This window comes from Mixophyes fleayi, chromosome 7, assembly GCF_038048845.1.
Source record: "Mixophyes fleayi isolate aMixFle1 chromosome 7, aMixFle1.hap1, whole genome shotgun sequence".
Lineage (NCBI taxonomy): Eukaryota > Metazoa > Chordata > Amphibia > Anura > Limnodynastidae > Mixophyes > Mixophyes fleayi.
The window spans coordinates 143,443,641-143,469,800 of NC_134408.1; the positions used below are offsets into that span (position 1 = coordinate 143,443,641).

At 38.6% G+C, this 26,160-nt stretch overlaps 1 protein-coding gene across 1 annotated transcript; it reads right to left on the minus strand.

Moving 5' to 3' along the window:
* Positions 1-249: 249 nt before the first annotated feature.
* ACMSD (aminocarboxymuconate semialdehyde decarboxylase) lies at positions 250-24,045 on the minus strand. The gene is made up of 10 exons (XM_075180959.1): positions 23,897-24,045; positions 19,261-19,305; positions 15,651-15,747; positions 14,175-14,224; positions 11,246-11,482; positions 9,597-9,690; positions 8,395-8,490; positions 6,650-6,822; positions 4,771-4,869; positions 250-1,327 (listed from the first exon to the last, which is right to left on the minus strand). The coding sequence occupies exons 1-10, from the start codon at positions 23,951-23,953 to the stop codon at positions 1,265-1,267; spliced, it is 1,011 nt and encodes a 336-aa protein (XP_075037060.1). The 5' UTR covers positions 23,954-24,045; the 3' UTR covers positions 250-1,264.
* Positions 24,046-26,160: the final 2,115 nt, after the last annotated feature.

Sequence of the window (26,160 nt, forward strand, 5' to 3'; positions counted from 1 at the left end):
AGGATTTAGAAGGGGGGGTTTCCGCCCCCCCCCCGGAAAAAAAAAATATTGCGAGAGGGAGCTGCTGCGCATTTCGGCGAGTCTGAATTCTACAGCATTTGCGGCAGTGCTGTATTATACTACAATTCAGCACTGCCGCGGACGCTTCTTTGACAGCGCCGCGGCTGCTGTACAGTGCCGTTGGTTCGCGGAGGGGAGGGGTTTCTGGAGAACCAGAAACCCCCCCTGCGTGCGCCACTGATGATTTTAAACATTTAAAAACAAAGTTAGGTGATACTAGGAATATGTGTTTAAATATAAACTGACAAATTAGGTGGTAAATGTTAAATGTTTGCTGCTATGAAGAGAAACACAATACTATAAGGTGAGAAACACTGTTTGTACATAAAACATCCATGACCTAGTGTATAACTGGTGCTGAAACTGATTCACATTACATTGCAGCCACTGGGGCATTTAACACACTGTTGTAATGCAGATGGCAGTTTTAATTGTGTAAACATTAGATAGACAATATGGCAACATCGTTATGTAACAATCCAATAATCACCTTATTCCCAGGACTGGGTGTTTCTTATAGTTGTCTAAATTGTTTGTTTAACTGGTTCTCAACTATATTTGTATTGATATTTAGATTCCTCTCACTTTCACAGGGCGTTCCAGAAGATATCATCTACATATTGTACAAGTAACAACTATTATGTGTTGCACTCAATGCCACAATTTGCAACATTATTGGGAGAAAATGCAAAATGATGTGTAGAGAAATATAGATGTCTTAGGATGGAAACCCAAAGGCATTTGAATGAAACCGTGTTTGACATACAGATTTGTAACTTGTACTCATGAGGTTAAGCCTAAGGTTTAACTTGTGTTAAATGAACTGAATGGAAGGCAAGTGGGTATGAGTTCATTGGAAACAATGATTTTCATTTTCAGACCGGTTTTTAGGCGTTAAGAAGTACAAGGCACAAAACTGAACTCAGTGGGTATAAGACCTCAAACATTTAACAGAAACTCTTGTAGTTAACCACCAGTATATGTTACTATCTCATTGTCAATTGTAGTTTCACACATACTGTTTACAAAACAAGTGTACATTGGGAATTAATAATACCTGGGTGGTGTGATTTGTTCAATGCAAAGGTGCCCTCGGGCATATTCTAACTGCATATTCTAACTCCACATTTAATAAACTACATATATTTTCCATGGAAGTAGATGTGAACTGCTGGATATAAATATATTTTAGGAAATTCTGCAATCATTCAAAGTTCATTCTGTCAAGTCCGAGAAATTCCAACGCATTTTCAGCCAATAGCTTGTTCTGTAAAATATGATATAAATTGTTTTACAGCTGTGATTTAAGGGTATTTTTCACATATCAATAAATCCAAGGGGGCTGACAGCAAACTTATTTAATATTCAAAATTCAGTTTCCATGAGAAACTGTGATATTTGTTTATCAGTCAAGCAAGATCAACCATCAACCACAACCAGTGTTTGTCGACACAGAGGAATTTAAAGGTCATTGGAGACTTGACTTAAAATATTTTTATCAATTTGCAATGAGGACTAATATTGGCTTTTTGAATGTATTCATTTTTTGACAATTACTTTACTATAATATTTTAACACTGATCTGTGAAAAAGATGAAATTGTTAATAATTATTTGATGTGGCGACAGGGGTGAATTAATCAAACCTTTTAAAAAGGAAAAGTGGTGGAATTGCCCATAGCAACCAATCAGATTCTAGCTATCATTTTCTAGAATGTGGTAAATTAATTATAGCTAGTATCTGATTGGTTACTATGGGCAACGACCACCACTTTTCCTTTTTAGAAGGTTTGATAAATCTACCTCATTGTAGTGGTTATTAGTATTTTAGGTAGTAATCAGTGGGATAGATTTGTTAAACTTTCTAAAAAGGAAAAGTGGAGGTGTTGCCCATAGCAACCAATCAGATTCTAGCTATCGTATTCTACAATGTACTAGATAAATGATAACTAGAATCTGATTGGTTGCTATGGGCAACAACTCCACTTTTCCTTTTTAGAAGCTTTGACAAAACTACCCCAAATCTGGGTAGGCTTTACCACAGCTCACAATATAATTTCTCCCAAATCTGTAGGTTGTATAAGATTCAGTACTGAAAAAAGCCTCAGGTAACTTGTGAGTTTCTGGTTGTTGTGGATCTATAAGTTATAGTATTCCATGCCAGTCAGAAGCTGGAAGGGCATGCTGTTACTTGTAGTTCAGCTGTAGCCACAGGTTGCTTAAGGCGGATATAGAGGCCACACTGGATTTACATGATGAACAGTTTATTCGATTATTAGATTATTAAACCTTACACATGTTTTGGGAATCTGCCATGTGGTCTAATGATTATAATCTCTGCCAATTCGCAAATTTGTCAATTGATTAATCCACCGGATTTGTATAACTTAATATATTCTTTATTATCAATGATTTGAGACATTGCAGGTCTCTTTTTTTTAATTAAAGAGATGTAAAAGATCATAAAGATTGTTTATTAATGAGAATCTCAATACACTATACACAATTTTAGCACTTATACATATAAATCAAATAATAAAAAAAAAATTCAGGCGCTGTGTATATCTCGAACTTAGATACCAACATTTTAATCAGTGTTGTTTGTAGTAGTATTTCATCTTCTCACACTAGGGGGCAGCACGTGTGGATATTGTCTTCACAAACATCACTAGTTAAAAGTGAAAGAAAACTGCTTTCTTCACTTTGAGGGGAACACCATTTTTGGAGAGCCTGTCTTTGATTGAACACTTTTTAGGAAAAGAAGTTTCACATTGATAAATGTTGGACTTTAATTGAACGTAAAATATTACACTATTTTTTTCTGTTTTCCTATACATCATAACTGGAAAAATCTGGTGGAGAAACAGAAGATCCACAAACAAAACTGTTTAAATATAAGTGTAACATTTTGGTTTCTTATAGGTTTGATAAGAGATATACACAGCGCTTGAATTTTTCTCTCAATTTGTTTTATATTGCTTATGCAGTTTCAGTATCCAATATATCTATCTATCTATCTCTCATATCTACCTCTCTATCTCATATCTATCTCATATCTATCTCATATCTATCTCATATCTATCTCATATCTATCTGTCTATCTCATATCTATCTATCTATCTATCCATCTATCTCTCATATCTACCTCTCTATCTCATATCTATCTCATATCTATCTCATATCTATCTCATATCTATCTGTCTATCTCATATCTATCTATCTATCTATCCATCTATCTCTCATATCTACCTCTCTATCTCATATCTATCTCATATCTATCTCATATCTATCTGTCTATCTCATATCTATCTGTCTATCTCATATCTATCTATCTATCTATCTATCTATCTATCTATCTATCTATCTATCTATCTATCTATACATCTTGTATCTTTCTATCTATCTCCTACCTATCTCCTACCTATCTATTCAGTATCAAACATATAAATCTAACATATCAAATCATAACAAATCAACATATCATTATCTATCTATCTATCTACTTATTTCACACAAATTAAGATCTTGTAAAAGTGTGCTAAAAATGGGTTGAACACATTAATGTATTGAAATTAAGTTATTTTTATATTACTCATATCAGTTATTTGGCACAGGGGTAAATCTGTCTAATCAGCTTTAGCACTGAGCAACTGGATCTGGGTCCTTTGACAAATCCGGTCTCTTGGCACACGGGGGCCTTGTAGGTGTGACTGGCAAATTGAGGTCATTGGTCAACCGCATTTTCAGGCAGCGTTTGACATCTGGTCTGCCGGTCAATTTAGGCTAAACCAGACCAAATTATCCGTCCAAATAACTACCAGTGGGGGCAGTTGTATGTTGTTACTACTATAAAGACGCATCTAGTATGCCCAATTCACTTATTACCGGTTTATTCTCAACAAGACCTTTATTTATAACAAGCAAGGTTACATATCATTTGCACATTTAATTCATAGTAGCCTACTCTCCCGGAATGGATGGGAGACTCCAGAATCCTAGCAGTTCCCCCGGACTCTCAGGAAAGCAGAGCAACTCCCCCAAAAGCTGCTGACATCCCCTAATGATGTAATTCACAAGAAACTGCCAGGGCCATCTTAACAACATTATGGGCCCCCGGGCAAAGCAGTGCACCGGGGCCCCTACATATACATATACATATATATATATATATAGAGAGAGAGATACAGATATAGATATATAGAGATAGAGATAGATGTACTTGCTCAGTGACCTGTGAAGGTTTTTTTTGCAGGTTTTTTCTTTTGCAGGATTATTTATTCTAATTAAGAGCCCTGCCTATGGGGCCCCCTTGCCAGTGGGCCCCCCGGGCACCTGCCCATCGTGCCCAATGAAAAAGATGGCCCTGGAAACTGCGTCACCCTGGCACTGCCAACTGTTGTATTATGGCGCATATTGTGTAGCCACGCCTCCCGCGCGGGGAAGGGAGATGTCAAATGTTGGCAAGTTTGATTTAATCTTTCATATGGATTTCATTCAGTGTGACCAAAGTATAGCAAAATGTTAATTATCTAATGAATAAAACAAACTAATTAGGATAGATGGGATAGTTAAAAATTGTCTTGTGTCAATCATAGCATGCAGCATTTTTGGTCTATTATTACATAGTTCCCGTATACCTCTTGTAGATTATAAACCGTTTGAGTAATGATATATACAGTATACTTATAATATTAAAACTGTTATATCATACTTTTAGTTTTTCATCAAAGTCTTCCATCCGTTCAATCAGGAGTCCTGGGTGATGTTCTCCTAGAGGGAAGGGATAGTCAGTCCCCAACAGCACTTTGTCCTGAATTTGGAAAAAAATAAATTGAATTTTTCAGACAACAAATTTCTTTTTAATATTTTATTCATCTACAGATTTCTGTTTAGCCATATTGCTGGCCTCACATGCTGCAATATTACTCCTGATATCATCTAACTGCAAACAATACATAGATTCTACAGATAATATTCATGGGTTAAGTTCCAGTTATTGCTAGAGATTATATCTTGTTAGATTAAGCGATAGGGGGCCGATTCCACTCTCCGAGAATAGCCTTCTGAATGTCCTTGGGGCCACTCTGCAGCCATGTAACATCACAGATTTTTCCCTGCACCCCAAAGAGGAGCGCAGGAAAATCCTTGATATTCGGGTAATAGCACCTGTAAATGAGCGCAGTCCAGTGACTCATGTATCGGCCCCTTGGAGATTTAAACTAGCCAAAATATGTACAGGGCAGATCTATGCCCTGTGCTGAAAATAATAATCTTTTTTGAATACAAATATATCCAAAGAGCAGCTTGTTTGATCTCAGGGCAATAGAGCTAAATCTACCAGATGTTATAAATACATAGGTAAAAAGCACAGAAAAAAGCAGACAGAAAAAGCAACATATTTAGTAAAAGTAGTAGAATGGCATTTAAAAAGCCAATAAACTAAAGTCATCTGGAGGTGGAAAATCTATTTATTGATTTCAGTGTTGATGTCCTCCATAACTGCATCTTGAGGATTATGGAGCAGCAAGTGGGATACATTTCTTTAGAACTACTATGCGGGTTCTCTGCTAAGATTATTTTTTTCTCTTTGTATAAAAACAGCAAATCTGTTTATACAGAACATAATATGAAACCCAGAGTCATTTTAAACAGCTCTTTATGTGTTAAGAGGATGATATGTTGACCCGTTTTTAAATAATGTATTTTCAATCTGAAATGAGCCAACAATTACCGTATTTACCGGTAGTTCTTAATTAATCACCAATACATAAATTAAGAATTAGGGGTATTTTAATAATAATAATAATAATAATAATAATAATAATAATAATAATAATAATGTCTCTTCCAGGCTGTGACAGCTGTGACTTTCCTGTAGACCTTTGTTCTTTTGTCTGATCTAAATTTATCTATCCCTTATACTTCTCCTTTAATTTCTTTTATAATATATATAGAATTATTTCTAGTTGAAATCCATAACTGGCTCCAAAAATGATTACCATGCCTCTATTCATAAATAAAAATTGGTGAATGTGTACTTTATATTGACCTATGCACATCATGCCATCCCTGCCTCTCAAACTGCAAGCAGAGCAATCACATAATTTTCCAATTTGGAAACATACATAGTAAGTTGTTCAAATTGGTCGGATTGGGCTTTTAGACACATAGGCTGGCAGATGGCCGCACACACAAACCAACAGCGGCTATACAATCGGATCATTCTCAAGCATCAGACTTGTTTTGGGACAAGACACTCTAATTATTATTATTAAATTATTATTATTATAATTATTTTTTATTATTATTGCAATCTGCCAATATCACTGGTGATATCACAACATGTATGGTTTTCAAATTGTAAATAGGGAGAAAAAGAGTAAATCCAAAAAATGGGGAAGGAGGAGATAATTAACAAAGAGCAAATGAACACAAAAGTGACATGTGACGTCTTTCAGAGCGGTGTAATGTGAGTAGAAAAGAAAATTATAATGTAAATGCTTTATTTTTAGGGGGATCTTGCACATGGAATCTTATATTATAAGCAGCGGTACAATGACACAGAATATTTCACTGGTTTAGTAACTCACCTGTCCTATTACGTCTACAAGGAGTTTTAAAGCTCTGGGATCATGTACCAGGGAATCTGTGTAGAATGAACCGAGGTATTTCTGCGGTGCCTCCTGATTGTCCACGGCACAGAGATCGGGACGCACGTTGAATCCGTGATTAATGCGAGCGACCGTGAATGGGAAGGCACCACCTAGAATATACACACAAGTCAGTGACCCGCACTATACGCCAGGAATACATCAGAACATTTTCATTTTGTATCTCTTATTATTCACTATCACCTAATAGAGATGTTGCCTATAGCAACCAATCAGATTCTAGCTTTCATTTATGTAGTACATTCTGCAAAATGACAGCTAGAATCTGATTGGTTGCTATAGGCAACATCTCCACTTTTTCAAACCCACAGTTTAGTAACTATACACCCATGTCTCTTGCTAACTTTAAAGCTACATTGCAGGAGGCTCCATAGCTGAGGATATAATGTGTTCTTTCCTAGCACAAAAATGGGGAGTGAGGGGTATATGTAAATGTAATGCAGCAGCCAACGCCCATTTTTTTAATTAAAAACACCCAGTAATAACATTGAAAAGAGGGTGTTTTTCTACTGAGGACCTGACTAGGCTGATTTAATTAGGCTGGAGCTATTAGATTCTTATTTAATGGGTGTAATACTGTTTATCACCAGTGCATCAACCAGCGCTAGAGAGCAAGTAAAGGAAAAGGATTGGTACAATTTTTCGTAATCTTATCAATTTTAATGACCCCCTTAGGAGCCAACAGGATTATGTAAATAATGAAAACTGATGCTGTGAGACCATTATCTCCTATTTATTTGTCCCTATATGCAGTGTGACCAGAGATATTCACCAGACACTTCCAACCAGCCATGAACGAAAAAGGAACAAGAAGATTTGTCTCACTAGCATCAGAAAATCCCGTCTTTCATACGGCCCAGCAGGAAGCCACCTCCTTCGTCTGCTTCCTTTGTGAATGCCAGGCTACAGTTTATTGGCCATGGCATAGAAAATGAAAAGCGGAATTATATCAAACTACAGATCCCTTTTAAATCACTAAAGAACAACTGGGCATTATTTCATCTTAATATATATATATATATATATATATATATATATATATATATATATATATATATATATTGCTAACATACTCCGCAACACTGTACACTTTACATATTCCAAGTCCCAAGGAGCTCAGTGGCCAAGCTATAAATTTCCCCTCCCCTGAATTTTAAACTTTTTCATCCAGAATCCATGATGTTTGTTCATTTTGAACTAATAACATTTCCATTTAATTACATTACTGGTGGTATGGAAAATGTAAGTGATCGGCATGTGATAGTGTTACAATGAAGACAGTAGGAGACGTGGTGGTATGACATACCTCCGTATACCCCCCATGTATGACATACCTCCGTATACCAGCCCGCTTCCACCACAGGTTGTTCAGAGATAAAGTACTTTTATAGATAAATATGTAACATTTAATTTCTTGTTTATCATTACATTTTGGAGCAGAAAACATAAGTCTAGGACCTCTAGTTAGCTCGAAAGAGACCAGAAAGAGGTATTTTGTAGCGCTCCTACAGTTGTGGAACTAGAAGTCCCAGCATGCCTTGGGAGGCTATCAGCAGTAGGAGAAGCAGTTTGAAAAGACCTGATTTAGAGGAAGTTAGATAGTAAGAACCTATCCTGTCACCAAACAGCTTGTTAGAAAATAATTACCTTATTAATGATCCTACCTCCATGAGCAAAGCAGACTTTAAGTTTTGGGAACTTTTGGAATATCCCCCCCATAATCATGCAGCATATGGCAGTAGTCGTCTCCGCTGGCATGCCTTGTAAAACAGCAACAAATGGTTAGATTGTTCCTTACTTTAAAATGAACACTATATATTGCCACCTGCTGGGCTAATCTTTAATTGCACACAAAGGCATCCTCATTGGTGGGTATATATATAATACATTTACAAACCACCACAGAATCCCAGATAAAAATGCAGATCGATCAATACATTTTGATAACAAAACTTCTCATTTATTTAATTCAATGTTCAAAATGTAATCAACAGTGGAAAATAATCCTCTTTAAAACAAGACAAACTCTACTGTATCATCTTTCTTTGAATGTTAACTGCACATACCCAGAAATCATTCAGAAGTTGTTCAGTGCCTGTTGCAATATTTTATGTACCACATTGCAAATCACTGTCTTGGATGACCAGCAATGAATGCTATAGTTAACTCTTTCTTTACCTTCTTAAACATGAGTTTTTAAACAAAAACTTTAAGTTTTTCTCCTAAAATACTGCACATTCTGCTTTTCTTCTGAACTCCCAATAAAATTAAGCCCCGTTGTCCTGTTATAAATGACACATCTATTTGTGAATGTTCAGTTTTGCTTTTAAAAGAAAATGCAAATCAATTAAAGCGGTTTTGTTATTGTTTGTGATGAAAAATTCCCCTAGACAAACCTTCTAAAAGGAAATGTGGAGGTTTGCCTGTAGCAACCAATCAGATTCTAGCTATCATTTTCTAGACTGTACTAAATACATGATAGCTAGAATCTGATTGGTTGCTATAGGCCTTGTTCTTTTTAGAAGGTTTGATAAATCTATCCCTATGTAACTGCCGATATGCATTATGCACTGAGACTGACATTACAGGAAGAGCAGAGTGTGGGTCTCTTCTGAGCACGTGGGGGTCCGGCGCGTCGCGGTGCATGCGCCTGACCATTACCCTCTGAAGATATTTCTCTCAGAGTTCTAATGAAAGGACTAGAACAATTGTTGTTCTAATAATTGTTGCACCGTGCAATCGTTTACACTCACCTGTCCGGTTTGGGCCTTAATAAAAGTGGAAACTTTAAACTCAGATGCTACACGTTTAACCTCTCATAGACCCCAAAGACCCACAACCCATGTGGCTGATTATAAATACTAACCCACCAGCCAGGGCAGCCAGTATTTTGACATCCTCCTGTCCATGGGCATGTCCCAGGGGTGCACGAAAATAGAGCAGTTTAATTCCTCCGCCGCCTGAAACAAGGTTACAGACAGATATATTGTGACAGATTTTTGGCAAGTAAATCGTACATTGTGAGTGAGTGCTGGCATCTTCTATACTGCAGATGTCAGACATAATTTATGGGGAGATATTGTAGATGTCACAAAGATCTCCATAGTTGACCGTAGCAATTGTGGCATCTGCTGGTTGCAAGAGGGTACTGCGCTCTCCAGTCTTCAATGGGAATTGTTAAGATTACACAGTTCTGGAAAATATATCAGCAATCATCAATTATATAGCACCACTAATTCCACAGAACTGTGCAGAGAACGCACATCAGTCGCTGCCTCAACAGAGTTTACAGTCTAAATTCCCTAACACACAAATTGATAGCAGCCAATTAACCTACCGGTACTAGTATGTTTTTGGACATACACTGCACACTGATAAGGCCATGGTTGGGAATTGAACTCAGGACCCCAGTGCCGTGAGACAGAGACTCTAACCACTTAGCCACCGTATTGCCCAAATACATTATCCCATAATGAGCCAGAGGACCCCTACAGGGCAGCAATAGTCAGTGGAGAAAATGAAAAATGCAACCACAGTGCAATTCATATTGAAGAAATGCATTGTATTGTGGGTTCAGGTGGAAATGAGCATGAACAGCCCTCATTCACTATTGTCGTCTCAGGATAGATAGATAGATAGATAGATAGATAGATAGATAGATAGATAGATATGAGATAGATAGATAGATAGATAGATAGATAGATAGATATCCCATAGATTGTAAGCTTGCGAGCAGGGTTCTCTTACCTCTCTGTCTGTATGTATTACCCAGTATTGTTTTATTAATGTTTGTTCCCATTGTAAAGCACTACGGAATCTGCTGGCGCTATATATATATAAATAAATAAATGATGATGATGATGATGATGAAAGATAAAAGATAGATATGAGATAGATAGATAGATAGATAGATAGATAGATAAAAGATAGTTATGAGATAGATAGATAGATAGATAGATAGATAGATATGAGATAAATATGAGATAGATAGATAGATAGATAGATAGATAGATAGATATGAGAAAGATAGATATGAAAAAGATAGATAGATATGAGATAGATAGATAGATAGATAGATAGATAAAAGATAGATATGAGATAGATAGATAGATAGATAGATAGATAGATAGATACATATGAGATAGATAGATAGATATGAGATAGATAGATAGATAGATAGATAGATAGATATGAGATAGATAGATAGATATGAGATAGATAGATAGATAGATAGATAGATAGATATGAGATAGATAGATAGATAGATAGATAGATAGATAGATATGAGATAGATAGATAGATAGATAGATAGATAGATAGGAGATAGATAGATAGATAGATAGATATGAGATAGATAGATAGATAGACAGACAGCAGACAGCTATTACTTGCCATGTATTATTACAAGGTGGATGCGGGCAGCTGAATATCTAAGTAACTGGAGGAATAAAGTGAAGTTAATTTGCCCCATGACCCAGTAACATACCCCTGCCCTGTAACGCGGGCCGCACTTACTGCAAACACTAGGTAGAGTTCCGGTGAGTTCAGGTCCCACTGGTTAATATGAGAACCAATCTGTACCCCCGGGAACCCCAGTTCTTTCACACAGCGATTCATCTCCTGCACGGCCAGCTCTGGACTCTGCATAGGCAGCGTCCCCAGACCAACAAATCTCTTCGGATACCTCCCGACCAAGGCTGCCAGGTCATCATTGAGGAAACGGGAAAAGTCCAATGTGTCTTGGGGTTTGGCCTGGTTAGAGAGACGTCACAGATTACATTGGGAGCTTTATAACCAACAATAATAATTAAGGCGCCCAAACACAAGCAGATCCGTCCGCTCATCCTAAGTGCCAAACTTAAACTTTGTCCAACTCTGATACGTTGATCACAACAAACAGTTTGGAGCTTGGACAGAACAAGAAGATTCCATAGTAAATAACTTGTGTGATCATATGATGACTAGGGACAGTTAGATAACAGTCATTGCTCATCTGTGTTTCCCGTTCAACATTTGCACCAGGATCAGCTGCCGTTCTGTGCCCACACACAATATGATTTGTGGCCATTTAGGTGTAAAATGCAATCATTTGGCCGACGGGAGCAGCGCGATCAGCAGGTTAACCAAGTTTTTATAGCTAATCAGTAAACAATTATTACTCAATATTTCAGCAGGTGTGTAGAAGATAGGCTCATCACATGGAAGAGAAGGAGAAAAAAGTAAGAATAGTATAATATTGCAATTGCACCAAAAGCCCAAAAAATGCAAATACACATTACAATGTTGTGTAATAAGGGGTAACTTGCAAATAACATGATTCTTTAATTATGGTTGGTCCCTAATATCATTGTCCAACACATTTGCAGGTGATAGGGAGAGGAATCAGTAGCAGAAAGAAAGAAGTAATAATATTGGTACGGCCTCATCTAGAATACTGTGTTCAGTTCTGGGGTTAAATGTATCAAGCTGAGAGTTTTCCGTCAGGTTTGAAAAACCAATCAGATTTCTAGCTATCATTTATTTAGTACATTCTGTAAAATGACAGCTAGAATCTGATTGGTTGCTACAGGCAACATCTCCACTTTTCAAACCTGCCGAAAAACTCTCAGCTTGATACATTTACCCCTGGAGGCCATATCTCCAGAAGGATATAATTACATTAGAGACTGTACAAAGAAGGGCAACTAAAATAGTGCATGGCCTACAGCACAGAACTTACCTGGAAAGACAAAAATAACTTAATTATCTATAGTTTGGATCAGAGAAGGGAAAGGGGGGACATGATAGAAACGTTCAAATATATCAAGGGTTATAACAAGGTACAGGAGGGAAATTCAAAGGAAGAGAAGTATTAGAACACGAGGACATGTACTGACACTGGGGGGAAGAGAAGTATTAGAACACGAGGACATGCACTGACACTGGAGGGAAGAGAAGTATTAGAACACGAGGACATGTACTGACACTGGGGGGAAGAGAAGTATTAGAACACGAGGACATGTACTGACACTGGGGGGAAGAGAAGTATTAGAACACGAGGACATGTACTGACACTGGGGGGAAGAGAAGTATTAGAACACAAGGACATGTACTGACACTGGGGGGAAGAGAAGTATTAGAACACGAGGACATGTACTGACACTGGGGGGAAGAGAAGTATTAGAACACGAGGACATGTACTGACACTGGGGGGAAGAGAAGTATTAGAACACGAGGACATGCACTGACACTGGAGGGAAGAGAAGTATTAGAACACGAGGACATGTACTGACACTGGGGGGAAGAGAAGTATTAGAACACGAGGACATGTACTGACACTGGGGGGAAGAGAAGTATTAGAACACGAGGACATGTACTGACACTGGGGGGAAGAGAAGTATTAGAACACAAGGACATGTACTGACACTGGGGGGAAGAGAAGTATTAGAACACGAGGACATGCACTGACACTGGGGGGAAGTAGGTTCAGAGGATAAACTACTTCACAGAAAGGGTAATGGATAAGTGGAATAGCCTCCCATCAGAGGTGGTAGAGGATAATACAGTAGAGCAATTAAAACACACTTGGGATAGACATAAGGATATCCTTACAAAGAACTAAGGCTCAAATAGGGTTTGAGGTTACCATAGGTTAGAATATAGATAGTCTAGATGGGCCAAGTGGTTCTTATCTGCCGTCAAATTCTATGGGGGGTATTAAATTGTTAGTGTTAACGGAAAAAAACGAGCGCTCAAAAAATCTTAGCGTTAATATGGTAATTACTCGTGGAATTTCAGCTCGCTGCTCCCTGAGCTGCGAGCTGAAATTTCGAGAGTAAACTACCGTATTAACGCTTTTCGCGCGCAATATTACCGTATAAATGGTAATATTTTTTGAGCGCTCGTTTTTCAGCGTTAACGCTAACAATTGAATACCCCATTAGTTTTATATTTGACGTTAAGGTTTACATATTGGTATTTATTAGGCGTGTTGTTCCATAAACGCAGGACCAACCTCCTTGTTTGAGCACGTCTATTTTTTTCAACTACAATATGCATTTATTATGTTATAATTGGTGGTGTGATGGCGATACTACATCATTCTATTCATTGTCTGCTTATTTTTTTCTCATAAACCTTTCAAAAGGTGATACCATTTTGTTACTGATGTTATTATTATTTTTAATTTAAAGTCAACTTATTCTGCAGAAATGTATAAGAGAACGACAAGGAAAAGACCCATTGATGGCAATACCAGTAAATACATTTATGATAAGAAGAGTGAAAAAAGTGGAGATAGTTGTAAATTCTGTCGTCAGAATTATGGAACTCTCAGATAATCCCACTTCTTACCCCAACTTTTATTAACTCCACTTTCCCATTCAGTTCTACTCCTAAAGGTTCCATGTTTTCAAAAAACTAAAAAATACCTTTGTGATAATTGTGCAGTGATGGAAGTACTTACCCAGTAACTGAACATAACGGGAACAGTAGAGAGAGCTTGTACCGTTACACCTGTACGGAAAGAAAATGTATCTAATCCTTATCTCCAGAAGACAAGAACGTATTGGTAACAATAGCTACATTTGTTATATTACAAAGTCTCTATATTTTTCAGGTACCATGTATTACTCAGTTGTACCCATGTGATCCAGGTTTGGAGGAAAGTTCATACTTCTTTGCTAGTCCCACTATGATCTAAATAACTGTACTACAATTGTCCCAATGCAGTGCCTAAATTTGCACAAAGACTGATCCACTTTCAAAAAGCTGCAGCCCCACACAGCCCGAAAACTGGCACTATAGGGAGGTAAGTCATCAGCTAAAATGACACCCTTTATATTCCTTTCACCAAGCCACATGTTTATTTATTTTACTGCATTATAATATAATCAGTAACAGGTAATTAGGAGTCACTTTATTCAATACTAAATGTAGCACCAGGGATTGTTTCCATTTTTAAAAAGATGCTGTATGGTGGGTGTCCCTCATCAAAGACCCCCTTTCTCTGTGCTGGCCGGGTAACCTAATTAATTTGATCCTTCACAATAGTGGACCTCATTTGTAGAGCAGACGGACCATCTTAACGATGTCATTCAGCAAGTCCAGTCCACAGATTCAGAGTCCCAGCACATTAATATAATGCTACGGAATGCTCGGCAAATTAAGTCCTTTTTTGTACGGGCTCAATTTCACAACACAGAGGAAGGGGGCTCATCATCCTGATAGGGAGGATGAGTATTTAAGTTGGAATCACATTTTTTTTAATAAGTATAATTTAATTAGCTTTTAAAACTCACCCCCTATAGTTTTCTGAGTACATGAAATTCTCTATAGTTATAACTATTTAAATTAATTGAACTGAAATATATTCCAGTGCAAGGGTCAATTGTAAATGCCACTTTTATTTGATTGAAGCAGCAGGTCTTTTTCAGGAAGAGACTCAGATTAAGTCTGAGGGTCTGCTTCAGGACCCCTGTCTTTCCTCTTAATTACTTTACTGCTGGCTACAAGTTATATTATTTTGATTAGACAATAACATGTATCAAAAGAGATACTTGTGCAAACAATATTGAATATAAAAGATACATAGTTTATTAATCAGTAACACATAGGAGTTTCCTAGAAAGAGTTTATTAGCATATTTGTCCCAACTGTGAAAGGGGAGTGGCATATCATATTGTGGGCGTGGCTTTCCAGAAATGTGGAAGGCGATTGGGTGGTTTTAATCTTGGATGGGTCATGGGTGTGTTTGGTTGGACCACGGATGAGGAATATTGTGTCACAATTTTACTGTTTAAATACTGGGAGGTATGTCATGGGGACAGCAGAAAGCAACAGCAGTATAATATCACTCTGTGATACAGCTTAGGGTGACGGGTATAAAGTGTAAGGCTGGTTACCTGTACTGGGAGGGATTAAATTGCTGCAGTTTGTTTACCTGACTGATCCATCTCTTTTAATCTCGCTTCAGGATCCCAACAGTTGGACTGAACCACCCGAAAAACATTCCCGTCTTTCATCATCTTTGCCTCTCCCTAGAGAAAGGAATACATTGAAAAAAATAAATAAAATAAATATGTATATATATATTAATAATTAATCTATCGATCTATCTATCTATACTAAAACTTCTAAAAAGGAAAGGTGGGGATGTTGCCCATAGCAACCAGTTAGTTTATTGCTATTATTTATCCAGTGCATTCTAGGAAATGACAGCTGGAATCTGATTGGTTGCTATGGGCAACATCCCCACTTTTCCTTTTTAGGTTGTTTGATAAATATACAGCTGTTATGAGGAATCGGCAGCAGAGACAGGTGAACGCTGAACTCACACAACAGTATAATTTATTCCTCGGAGCATTGCTATGCAGTGACAGTATGATTACGCCACTTGTAGTTGCGGAGGCGTTAAGCAGCTGGCACAGTTTGCCTTCGGCACCAAAACACCTTGTCGACTGCTTTCATTTGAAAATTGGAGCAAGGTGCTTCCATTTAGTTTTTGAAGCTTCCGATGAGTCCATCATGGACACGTCTCATTGGGTGCGTGCCACATCCCTCGTTTTAGAATCACTGGAATGCCCCCCAGCCTCTCCCAACTGTCACCGGTTTGGGACAAAAGTCCCGAAATGCGTGACAAAATCAGGACTGTCCCACCTAAATCAGAGCAACTGGGAGTTTTAACATGTGTCTTTGGGATGCACAAACCCTAATACAGGAGAGTTATGGGAGTGTGAGACATACTGTATGGACCAGACACAACAGTGGGTCCAATAAATGCATAGACAAACTGGGAGAGGGGGGGGGGGTTCCTAGTGCCTGGAAACCCCCCTCCAAGCCTGGGGCACTGTATAATTGAGGTGGCTGGACCCTGCTCCCACTTCACATGGCTCTGCTTGCAAAGGGAGAGCTGCGTGACCTAACAGTAGTGCACGCAGCATTGCCCATGTATATTATGGGGATAGGAAGAGTTGGAGAGCAGACAAGCACTGTCTAAAATTATAGCCACGCCCCCATGCATGCTGGTCACGCCCACTGGCGGCATGGTGTGGAAACCCCCCTCTAAAAATTCTGCGTTTGCCCCTGAAATGCATATATAAAAGAGGCTGATGGAGAGGGAGCTATCCATATAAAACAATATACACTGTTATACAGCCAATATATACTGCTACTATTTCTATAATATTGATTGATGGCGCTTCTCTCCTAGTGGAGGGGATAAAAGATTCAATCAGGATAAGAGGCTCTTCTGTCTGATGTGAGGTTTAGTCAAGAGTAGATGGAGAAAACATTTTCAACATCAAGAGGTCAAAAGCTGAGTTATAAAGCAGAGTGAAACCTGGCATTTTAACACCGCACAATCGAAGCAACATCAAAGACCTATTTATAGAGATCCCTCTGACCTAGATTTACTGCCCTTATAGAAGGTAGGAATAATCCCTGATACATGACCTGTCTATAAAGAGAAAAGATGCTTATTTCATTCTAAGGTACTCGGTTGAATTATAAACCTTATACCTCGCATCAGTCATTGTTGGGCTGTTAATTAATTTATTTTGAAGACTTTTTCTGCATTTCTAAAATACTGGGCAAGTATATAAATCCGTCTCTGGAGATATACCAAGAAGTTTCTCTCTTTGTAGAGGACTCAGTTCGGTAAAATTTTTCTCACCTTGTAAAGTATTAGTTTGCCCAAAATAAAATTGCTGCAAATTGTCCGTTAATTGATGAACTTGTTCAGTGCAAAGACAGAGTCTGATAAACATATGAGTGCATTAATGTGGAGGGAACGTGTTGGGAGTCTTTACAAGATTCAGAAAGTCTGATTACCCGGGTGAAAGGCACAAAATACCAGGGAAATACATTTGGGACAACATACAAGGTAACACGCGTGAATACTTTACTGCTAAGCTGAACACAGAGACCGTCTATGGTTCAACTGTCTCTACTGTGGGACTAGAACCCCTTCCTTCCTAACATTAGACCATTTCTCGAAATTCTGGGAAACGTAATTATAGGGAAATATATAAATTAAATATTAGGATTTTGAAATAAGCCTGGAGATAAGTTCTATATCTCTTCTAAAGTTTTTTTGAGAGAAAGTGCTGTATTTGCAGTCGCAAGTACAAACAAAATGTTACGTAACCTGTTCTAATGAAAAGAAAAATATATATATAGATATATTTGCAAAAGCAGTTAGGACAGTTCATTAGTCTCTGAGTAAGAGTGAAGTGCGTATATATTGACTTGTAACTGCTAGGAGTGTACTTGTGAGGATTTTTATTAATATAGAAGAGGAGACTACACGTGGTTACCGTGGCAACACTTTCCTCCAATATCTCAGTACCAGAACCTGATTAATGCCCCTTTCCCATCTTACACGAGTCCCAAATGTCATCTTCCACCGAATGTGCTTCAAAACTCTTCTAGTAAATATGAAAATTTCTCCTTACATCAACAATTTCTCTGTCTTCATCTCAAGTTAATAAATCAAATTAAGAATGTTTATAAAAAATATACAAATATTAAAAAAATACAGTACAAAAAATGGCAAAGTCTTGTAACACACGTCAGAATCTTGCTTTATCTTCTTTTATACAGTGAGAATAATTTTATACTGAGCTAAATATTTCTCGAGTAACTCCCTGCAGGCGTGGGTGTACTAAGAAATTAAGTGTTAGAAAGATGTTTTTCTGACAGTAGCCTGGTTACTCTGGACAATATGTAATTAGAACTGCATCCATTGTGTATTTGGCGAGTGCAGAGTATCCATGCTTTTTGTTATTACAAAATATAGAGGACAGATGTGTTTTTGTGTATATATTCTTACTATATAAATGCCTAGTGGCGTGTGTGAAAAACCCCAAAAACAAGCTGCAGCGCCACCTGCTGGGCAGAGTTATACACTGACCTATATATTTCTTGAAGGAGAAGTGACAGTTGGGAGTGGTTGGTGCTTCCCGGGGGTGACAGTGGGGAGTTTTTAACACCTTAAGTAGCTTGATGAAGGATGTGGCGATGAAGATGAAGGACGAGGTGATGTAGAAAAATGATGAGGTGGTGACATGTAGACAAAACCACGTTAAAAAAGGGCGCTTGCGTCGGGAAGTAACGCTCTTCCCCTGAGGAGGCCTGGGCTAGGCCCAAATGCATGACAAGAACCTTTTTAACACCTTAAGTAGCTTGATTTGACTAGAATGCATGAGTATCATGCACGGGTTAACTTGTATATATATATATATATATATATATATATATATATATATATATGGTAAATTTAGAAGTGGAGGTATATGAAAAATGTAATGGGTATGTAATTGACTCAGGTGTGATAGTTTACAATGAAGTTAAAAAATCAATGTGGCATACCACCGTATACTCATACTTGCTAACTCTCCCGGAATGTCCGGGAGACTCCCAGGCAAATACCTACCACTGGCAAACACTCTAATTTTCACCGCATCAATCTAACAGATATATAGCAGCAGAAGGATTTTGTACTTTACTGGACCTTCTGATTGAGAAGCTTTATACAATCAAGAAGAACGAACCTTGCAAGTATGGTGCATCTGGATCCAGCCGTCATAGCCGTATTTCTGAGGAAACAAGAAGCAAAATATTTTGTTACATTTTTCCACTTATATAGATGACACCTAGGCCGCCCCCTTGGGTAAATGTTTGGCGCACGCAACATAAACACTAATTACTCAGTCACTATGGAAACATTGTTGCAAAATGCTCACAGCTGGTTTTATAGAGCAAGTGCAGATTATCCATGTAAAGTTTAGATAAATAAAACTGTCTATAATAACAATAATTGAAGTTATCAACAATCAAACTGCCAGTGACAACTAGCGCACTTATGTGTCCTCTTCTTATTCTTTACATTAGTGTCACTACGGCATGCGCCCCAACTTTTTAAGTTGGGGAATCGGGACAGCATGCTCACGAGAAGGTTGCGTTGCTACGTTCATCCAGGGGCGTGCCCAGTGTTCAGAGTCATTGGGCCATCCCTTTTTCCTAAAAAGCACCCATTGGCAAGTACGCTTAGTGCCCAAGCAGCAGTGAACGAGACATAACACCCAGACACAGCTGACTGTACATTTCCACACAAAGTTAGGAGCAACCATTGGTTAGATACACTGTCTAGTCACTAGACTGTGTATCTAACCAATGGTTGCTACATTATGGTTTGATACACTAGGCTCTGTGAGAAGAGAGCTTGTTTGAGAAAAGCAGATGGGCGGGGGGGGGGGCATTTTAAAGAAAAGCTTGTGGGCAAAGGGTCATGTGTGACAAAAGCTTGTGGGCAGAGCGGGACGTGTGAGTCTGGTGTAACGTGTGTGATGTCAAGTTTTTTTTCGTTCCAGAATCTAACATTTGGAGCCTCCCCTCTAGATATCCTACATTTGCTACTGGGCAGCAGTGGAGCCTGGACAACATTCTGCATCATATATCAGTACATCTGAACACTAGTGTATCTGGTCATCAGTGTATCTGAACATCAATGTATCTGGACATCAGTGCATCTGGACATCAGTGTATATGGACATTAGTGCATCTGGACATCAGTGTATATGGACATTATTGCATCTGAACATCAGTGTATCTGGACATCAGTGTATCTGGACATTAGTGTATCTGGACATCAGTGCATCTGGACATCAGTGCATCTGGACATCAGTGTATCTGGACATTATTGCATCTAAACATTAGTGTATCTGGACATCAGTGTATATGGACATTAGTGCATCTGGACATTAGTGTATCTGGGCATTAGTGCATCTGAACATTAGTGCATCTGGACATCAGTGTACCTGGACATTAGTGCATCTGGACATCAATGTATCTGGACATCAGTGTACCTGGACATTAGTGTATCTGGACATTAGTGCATCTGGACATCAGTGTATCTGGATATTAGTGTATCTGGACATTAGTGCATCTGGACATCAGTGTATCTGGTCATTAGTGGATCTGGACATCAGTGCATCTGAACATCAGTGTATCTGGACATCAGTGCATCTGGACATCAGTGTATATGGACATTAGTGTATCTGGACATTAGTGCATCTGAACATCAGTGTATCTGGACATCAGTGTATCTGGATATCAGTGCATCTGGACATCAGTGCATCTGGACATCAGTGAATCTGGACATCAGTGTATCTGGACATCAGTGCATCTGGACATCAGTGTACCTGGACATTAGTGCATCTGGACATCAGTGTACCTGGACATCAGTGTATCTGGACATCAGTGCATCTGAACATCAGTTTATCTGGACATCAGTGTATCTGGACATTAGTGCATCTGGACATCAGTGTACCTGGACATTAGTGCATCTGGACATCAATGTATCTGGATATTAGTGCATCTGGACATTAGTGCATCTGGACATCAGTGTACCTGGACATCAGTGTATCTGGACATCAGTGCATCTGAACATCAGTGTATCTGGACATTAGTGCATCTGGACATCAATGTACCTGGACATTAGTGCATCTGGACATCAATGTATCTGGATATTAGTGCATCTGGACATTAGTGTATCTGGATATTAGTGTATCTGGACATTAGTGCATCTGGACATTAGTGTATCTGGACATTAGTGTATCTGGACATCAGTGTATCTGGACATTAGTGTATCTGGACATCAGTGTATCTGGACATCAGTGCATCTGGACATCAGTGTATCTTGGCATCAGTGCATCTAGACATCAGTGCATCTGGACATTAGTGTATTTGGACATCAGTACATCTGGACATCAGTACATCTGGGCATCAGTGTTTCTGGACATCAGTGCATCTGGACATCAGTGCATCTGGGCATCAGTGCATCTGGACATTAGTGCATTTGGACATCAGTACATCTGGACATCAGTGTTTCTGGACATTAGTGCATCTGGACATCAGTGCATCTGGGCATCAGTGCATCTGGACATTAGTGCATTTGGACATCAGTACATCTGGACATCAGTTCATTGGACATCAGTGCATCTGGACATCAGTTCATTGGACATTAGTGCATTTGGACATCAGTACATCTGGACATCAGTGTTTCTGGACATCAGTGCATCTGGACATCAGTGCATCTGGACATCAGTGCATCTGGACTGCAGGTCTGCCAGACAGCCAGGAGGAGGTAAGAGTTTTTATTTTTATTTTACAAATGTCAAGTGTGTGAGCGGCTGGGAAGGGAGATTGGGGAGAAGAGGGGCGGTGGATTGAAGCTTTGCCTAGGGTGCTGAGCAGCGGCCCTGAGTAGAGTAGAGTGGACCTAGACCTGTATTCATCAACAGATATATATTTACATACACTTCTTGTTGAATGCTGACGTGCGTATGTCCGATTTATTTGCCTTTTTAAAAAAACGCACAATACATTTGCTTTCCATTCCTTAATGAGTCAGGCCTATCATGTTTATACAGACTGGTGCTACTATCTCTAGCTAGTCAAATTGAAGTGATGTCGCTAGGTAGAGGATGCCGCGGAAGTGTAGATGGATGCATACACCTGTCCATCCCCCCGGTGATGTAGGAGGACAGCGGTGGTACTTGTAACGCCATTGTCCATGATAAATAGACTTCCCTATGCTACAGCGAAGCCTCCCGGTGACACTCTTTAACGACCACGGGCTTTGATAAATAAGGAGCAGCACTAAATATAGTGCTTTTCTCCCTTTAATAAATAGACTCCTTAGCCTTTAACAAAATGCAAATAATTACTGGTCTTAGTTATTAGACTAAAAAGAAAATATACATTTTCCCAAAATTATAAAATAGTCGTACAGTGTGGATGAGATAAAAAAGGGGATATCTAAAATGTACTAGGTAAATGACAGCTAGAAACTGATTGGTTGCTATGGGCAACGCTTTTTCTTTATAGAAGGTTTGATAAATGTAACCTAAAGTGTCTCTGCAACACTATAATAAGTTGGTGAATAAGACGTTGCAGTTAGTTGTATCTATCACTGCTAGTAGTTACATACTGTGTCCATAGTGTAATAAATGACTTGTTAGTGAGCTGAGTTCTGCTGAGTCACTTTCACTTAGAATGTTTAATGTAGCAGCAGTGAAAGTTTCCACCTGTTATCAGATCAGTATAGAACACAGAGACTCTTGGGGGTAAATGTATCAAGCTGAGAGTTTTTCGGCGGGTTTGAAAAACCAATCAGATTCTAGCTGTCATTTATTTAAGACATTCTACAAAATGACAGCTAGAATCTGATTGGTTGCTATAGGCAACATCTCCACTTTTCAAACCCACCGGTAAACTCTCAGCTTGATACATTTACCCCTTGTAGTCTGTGTTACCTCCTGACAGGAGTTTATGAATTACATTTATGTATTCCTGCGTGTACCTCACATGGGGATATATATTGTAATGACAACACTGAGAAAGAGAATTCACAAGTTATTTCACATTATAATATAAAACATATATATATTACTGCCTTGGAGACTGTGTATGTTCGGATAATTGTAGGAAACTGCATATTAATTCTCAAACAATCACAACAGTAATTTCTGAGAATGGTGTTAGCTTCCAAAGCTGCTGATTAATCTTCATGAATATTGGCTGCCTGAACTATGTATTGGTGTTGGGAGCATTCTGCTTAGTTTTCGCAGACATGGTAAATACCCAGCCAAAATGGAGGCAGACAGGTTTGGGACAAAACCAATATCAGACCATATATTACATTTTCCCTCTGGCTTCCAGATAAACCCCTCTTGATGATGTCAATGTTGTCTGACCCAGAACCCCTCACTCCTGCAAGGAATGGACAAGACCCAAATTAGCCCTCAGGAGTAAAATAATCCTTTTGTAATTTGTTATAGCTGGATCGTGAATAAATTGTTGTTATAAAAATAAATAAAATAAATAAATAAAATAAATAAATCTAAATATATATATATATATATATATATATATATATATATATATATATATATATTATACATGTGTACGTGTCTATAAACAAACTATATATGTAAGAAATAGCAACACAATCCAAATCACTACTTCTGACCCTATAACTTCTTATCATGAACTCCAGATAGAAACATTTTAGTAAATACGCCCCACAATGTACAATCTTAATGGAAGTTTGTCTAAATTAGTAACATGCTGCATTAAAACACAAATGACATAGTCTCAAGCCCATATAGTGCTTATTAGTGTTACCTGTTTGAGGTCAGGCCATTCTTTGGGGAGAATGTGACTGTGAATATCTATTTTCATTGTGCAAGGAACACAGTTATTGTATCATACAATATCTCCCAATTCCAGCAACGTTGTGTGTAGATGTACAAAGAGATACTTTGTAGCAGAGAAGGTTACACACCCCTCAGAGACAGCCAATCAAAGACCGGTCAAACAGAGTACTGTACAGTCCAGTGCCAAGTTCAAAGTGCAAAATGTTGCTGAGTTCTATTAAAAATCTTATTCATTAACGCACGCTTGTCAGAGGAGACTCAGGCTTAGGTATTGGCAGTGAAAATCCTCACCGTGACCTACAGAACATCCTCCAAAATTCTATACGAATTACTAGAAGTACTCCAAAAAAGATACTTTATTTTTAGCCCCAGATCTGCACATTTGCCCCCAATTTACCAAGTAGGATTTTGAGTCAAGATGGAGGTGATGGCGAGGGCAGAAAAACGTTGCTTCTTCTGATGGAAGATCCTAGGCAGGGTAGACAGCAAGGTGGCTCAGTGGTTAGCACTTCTGCCTCACAGCACAGTCATTAGTTTGATTCCCAACCATGCCCTTATCTGTGAGGAGTTTGTATGTTCTCCCCGTGTTTGCGTGGGTTTCCTCCGGGTGCTCCGGTTTCCTCCCACACTCCAAGAACATACTAGTAGGTTAATTGACTGCTATAAATTGGCCCTAGTCTCTCTTGGTTTGTGTGTGTATGTTAGGGAATATAGACTATAAGATCCAATGGAGCAGGGACTGATGTGAGTGAGTTCTCTGTACAGCGCTGCGGAATTAATGGTGCTATATATATAGCTGATGATAATGAGAGTTCCATGCTAAAAGCAGTCTACCCTCAGTAATGAATTCAGGTTCTGCAGCCCAGATGGAGAAATGAGATTTTGCAAAGTTAGATATTCTAAAGCCCTCATGGGGAGACTACACATTGAGGGGGTGTTTTAGGGTTAGTGGGTGACCAAAATCCACCACTTTTCATTTATTAATATATATTTTTTCTCTTGTCATAATACTTTTCTATTTTTAATTTTACAATTATCTGTTCTATAATATATACTGTCATAAGACCAGGTTAGGGGACATCTCCTGGTGCACTTCACACACTCCAGCTGGATAAATCACACCAGTCCAGTATCTTGGGTTATCTGATGCAAAAACAAGCTTCGTAAAGAAAGAACTCCTGAGATATTAAAGATCTGGATCCCATGCCGGGGGCTGAAATGCCACGAAACAGAGAAAATATTGTTATACGTTCTTTGAAGGCTTCAAACTTGTAGTTTCCTACATAGATATATGTGCACCGTGGCACATGGGAACATCAGGGTTTACATTCAGTGGGACAAATGTTGGGCAAAACATCTAAGAAACAGTTGCGTTATGCCAAGGCTTTGAGAGGTTTTCATTTCTTGGTCCTTGTGGGCTGGTGTTTCTCCAAACACAACACTACACCAAAAGTTGTATTACTTTTTTCTCTGATATTGACTGGGATAACCCATTTGATAACCTCTTAAAATCCTGCCCACCCCAACAGAAAGCCAAGTCATGTTAAGTCATTATAGACTACTGAGGAACGAGTCGGACTACTCCTCTGTACGTACTGGTCTTGCGCAATGGTTACAACAGTTTCCACATCTGAGTAACGTTATTCTCCTTAAGACCCTCGGTACTTCGGTCAGACTATTTCTGGCTTCTGGTTATGTAGAAATGTTTCTCAGCATATTTCACAAAGGTTATATTTCCCCTCAACGCAGACTTGCTATGGGTTTATCAACTGGTGATAAATGTCTTGAGCTTGGCATGGAGGGTACAGACCTGTTCCATTGTTTTTAGGGTTGTCCGGTTATGAGGGGCTTCTGGATCCATGCGTGGAAATTTGCTATGGAGGAGCCAGTGAATTATCTCCCATTCACACCGGAGTGGGCCATTTTGGGTATATTGCTACTAAATACTCGAACTTCCAAAGGTAGTTAAAATTATTGCAGGCTATATCGCCTGTGGCAAGAAAGTGCGTCCTCCGCATGTGGATCCAAGGCTCCCCTCCTACGCTTGGGGGTATATTTACTAAACTACGGGTTTGAAAAAGTGGAGATGTTGTCTATAGCAACCAATCAGATTCTAGCTGTCATTTTGTAGAATGCACTAAATAAATGATAACTAGAATCTGATTGGTTGCTATAGACAACATCTCCACTTTTTAAAACCGGCAGTTTAGTAAAATCTACCCCTTGATCTTT

Bases quoted from the DNA above. Each gene is read 5' to 3' on its own strand.
- ACMSD (XM_075180959.1), bottom strand. From the start codon at position 23,953: ATGAAAATAGATATTCACAGTCACATTCTCCCCAAAGAATGGCCTGAC. The intron at 11,483-14,174 runs GTAAGTACTTCC...CTCTCTAACCAG, and splicing joins CCGTTATGTTCAGTTACTGG to GCCAAACCCCAAGACACATT. The intron at 8,491-9,596 runs GTTAGTATTTAT...CTGTTTTACAAG, and splicing joins CTGGCTGCCCTGGCTGGTGG to GCATGCCAGCGGAGACGACT.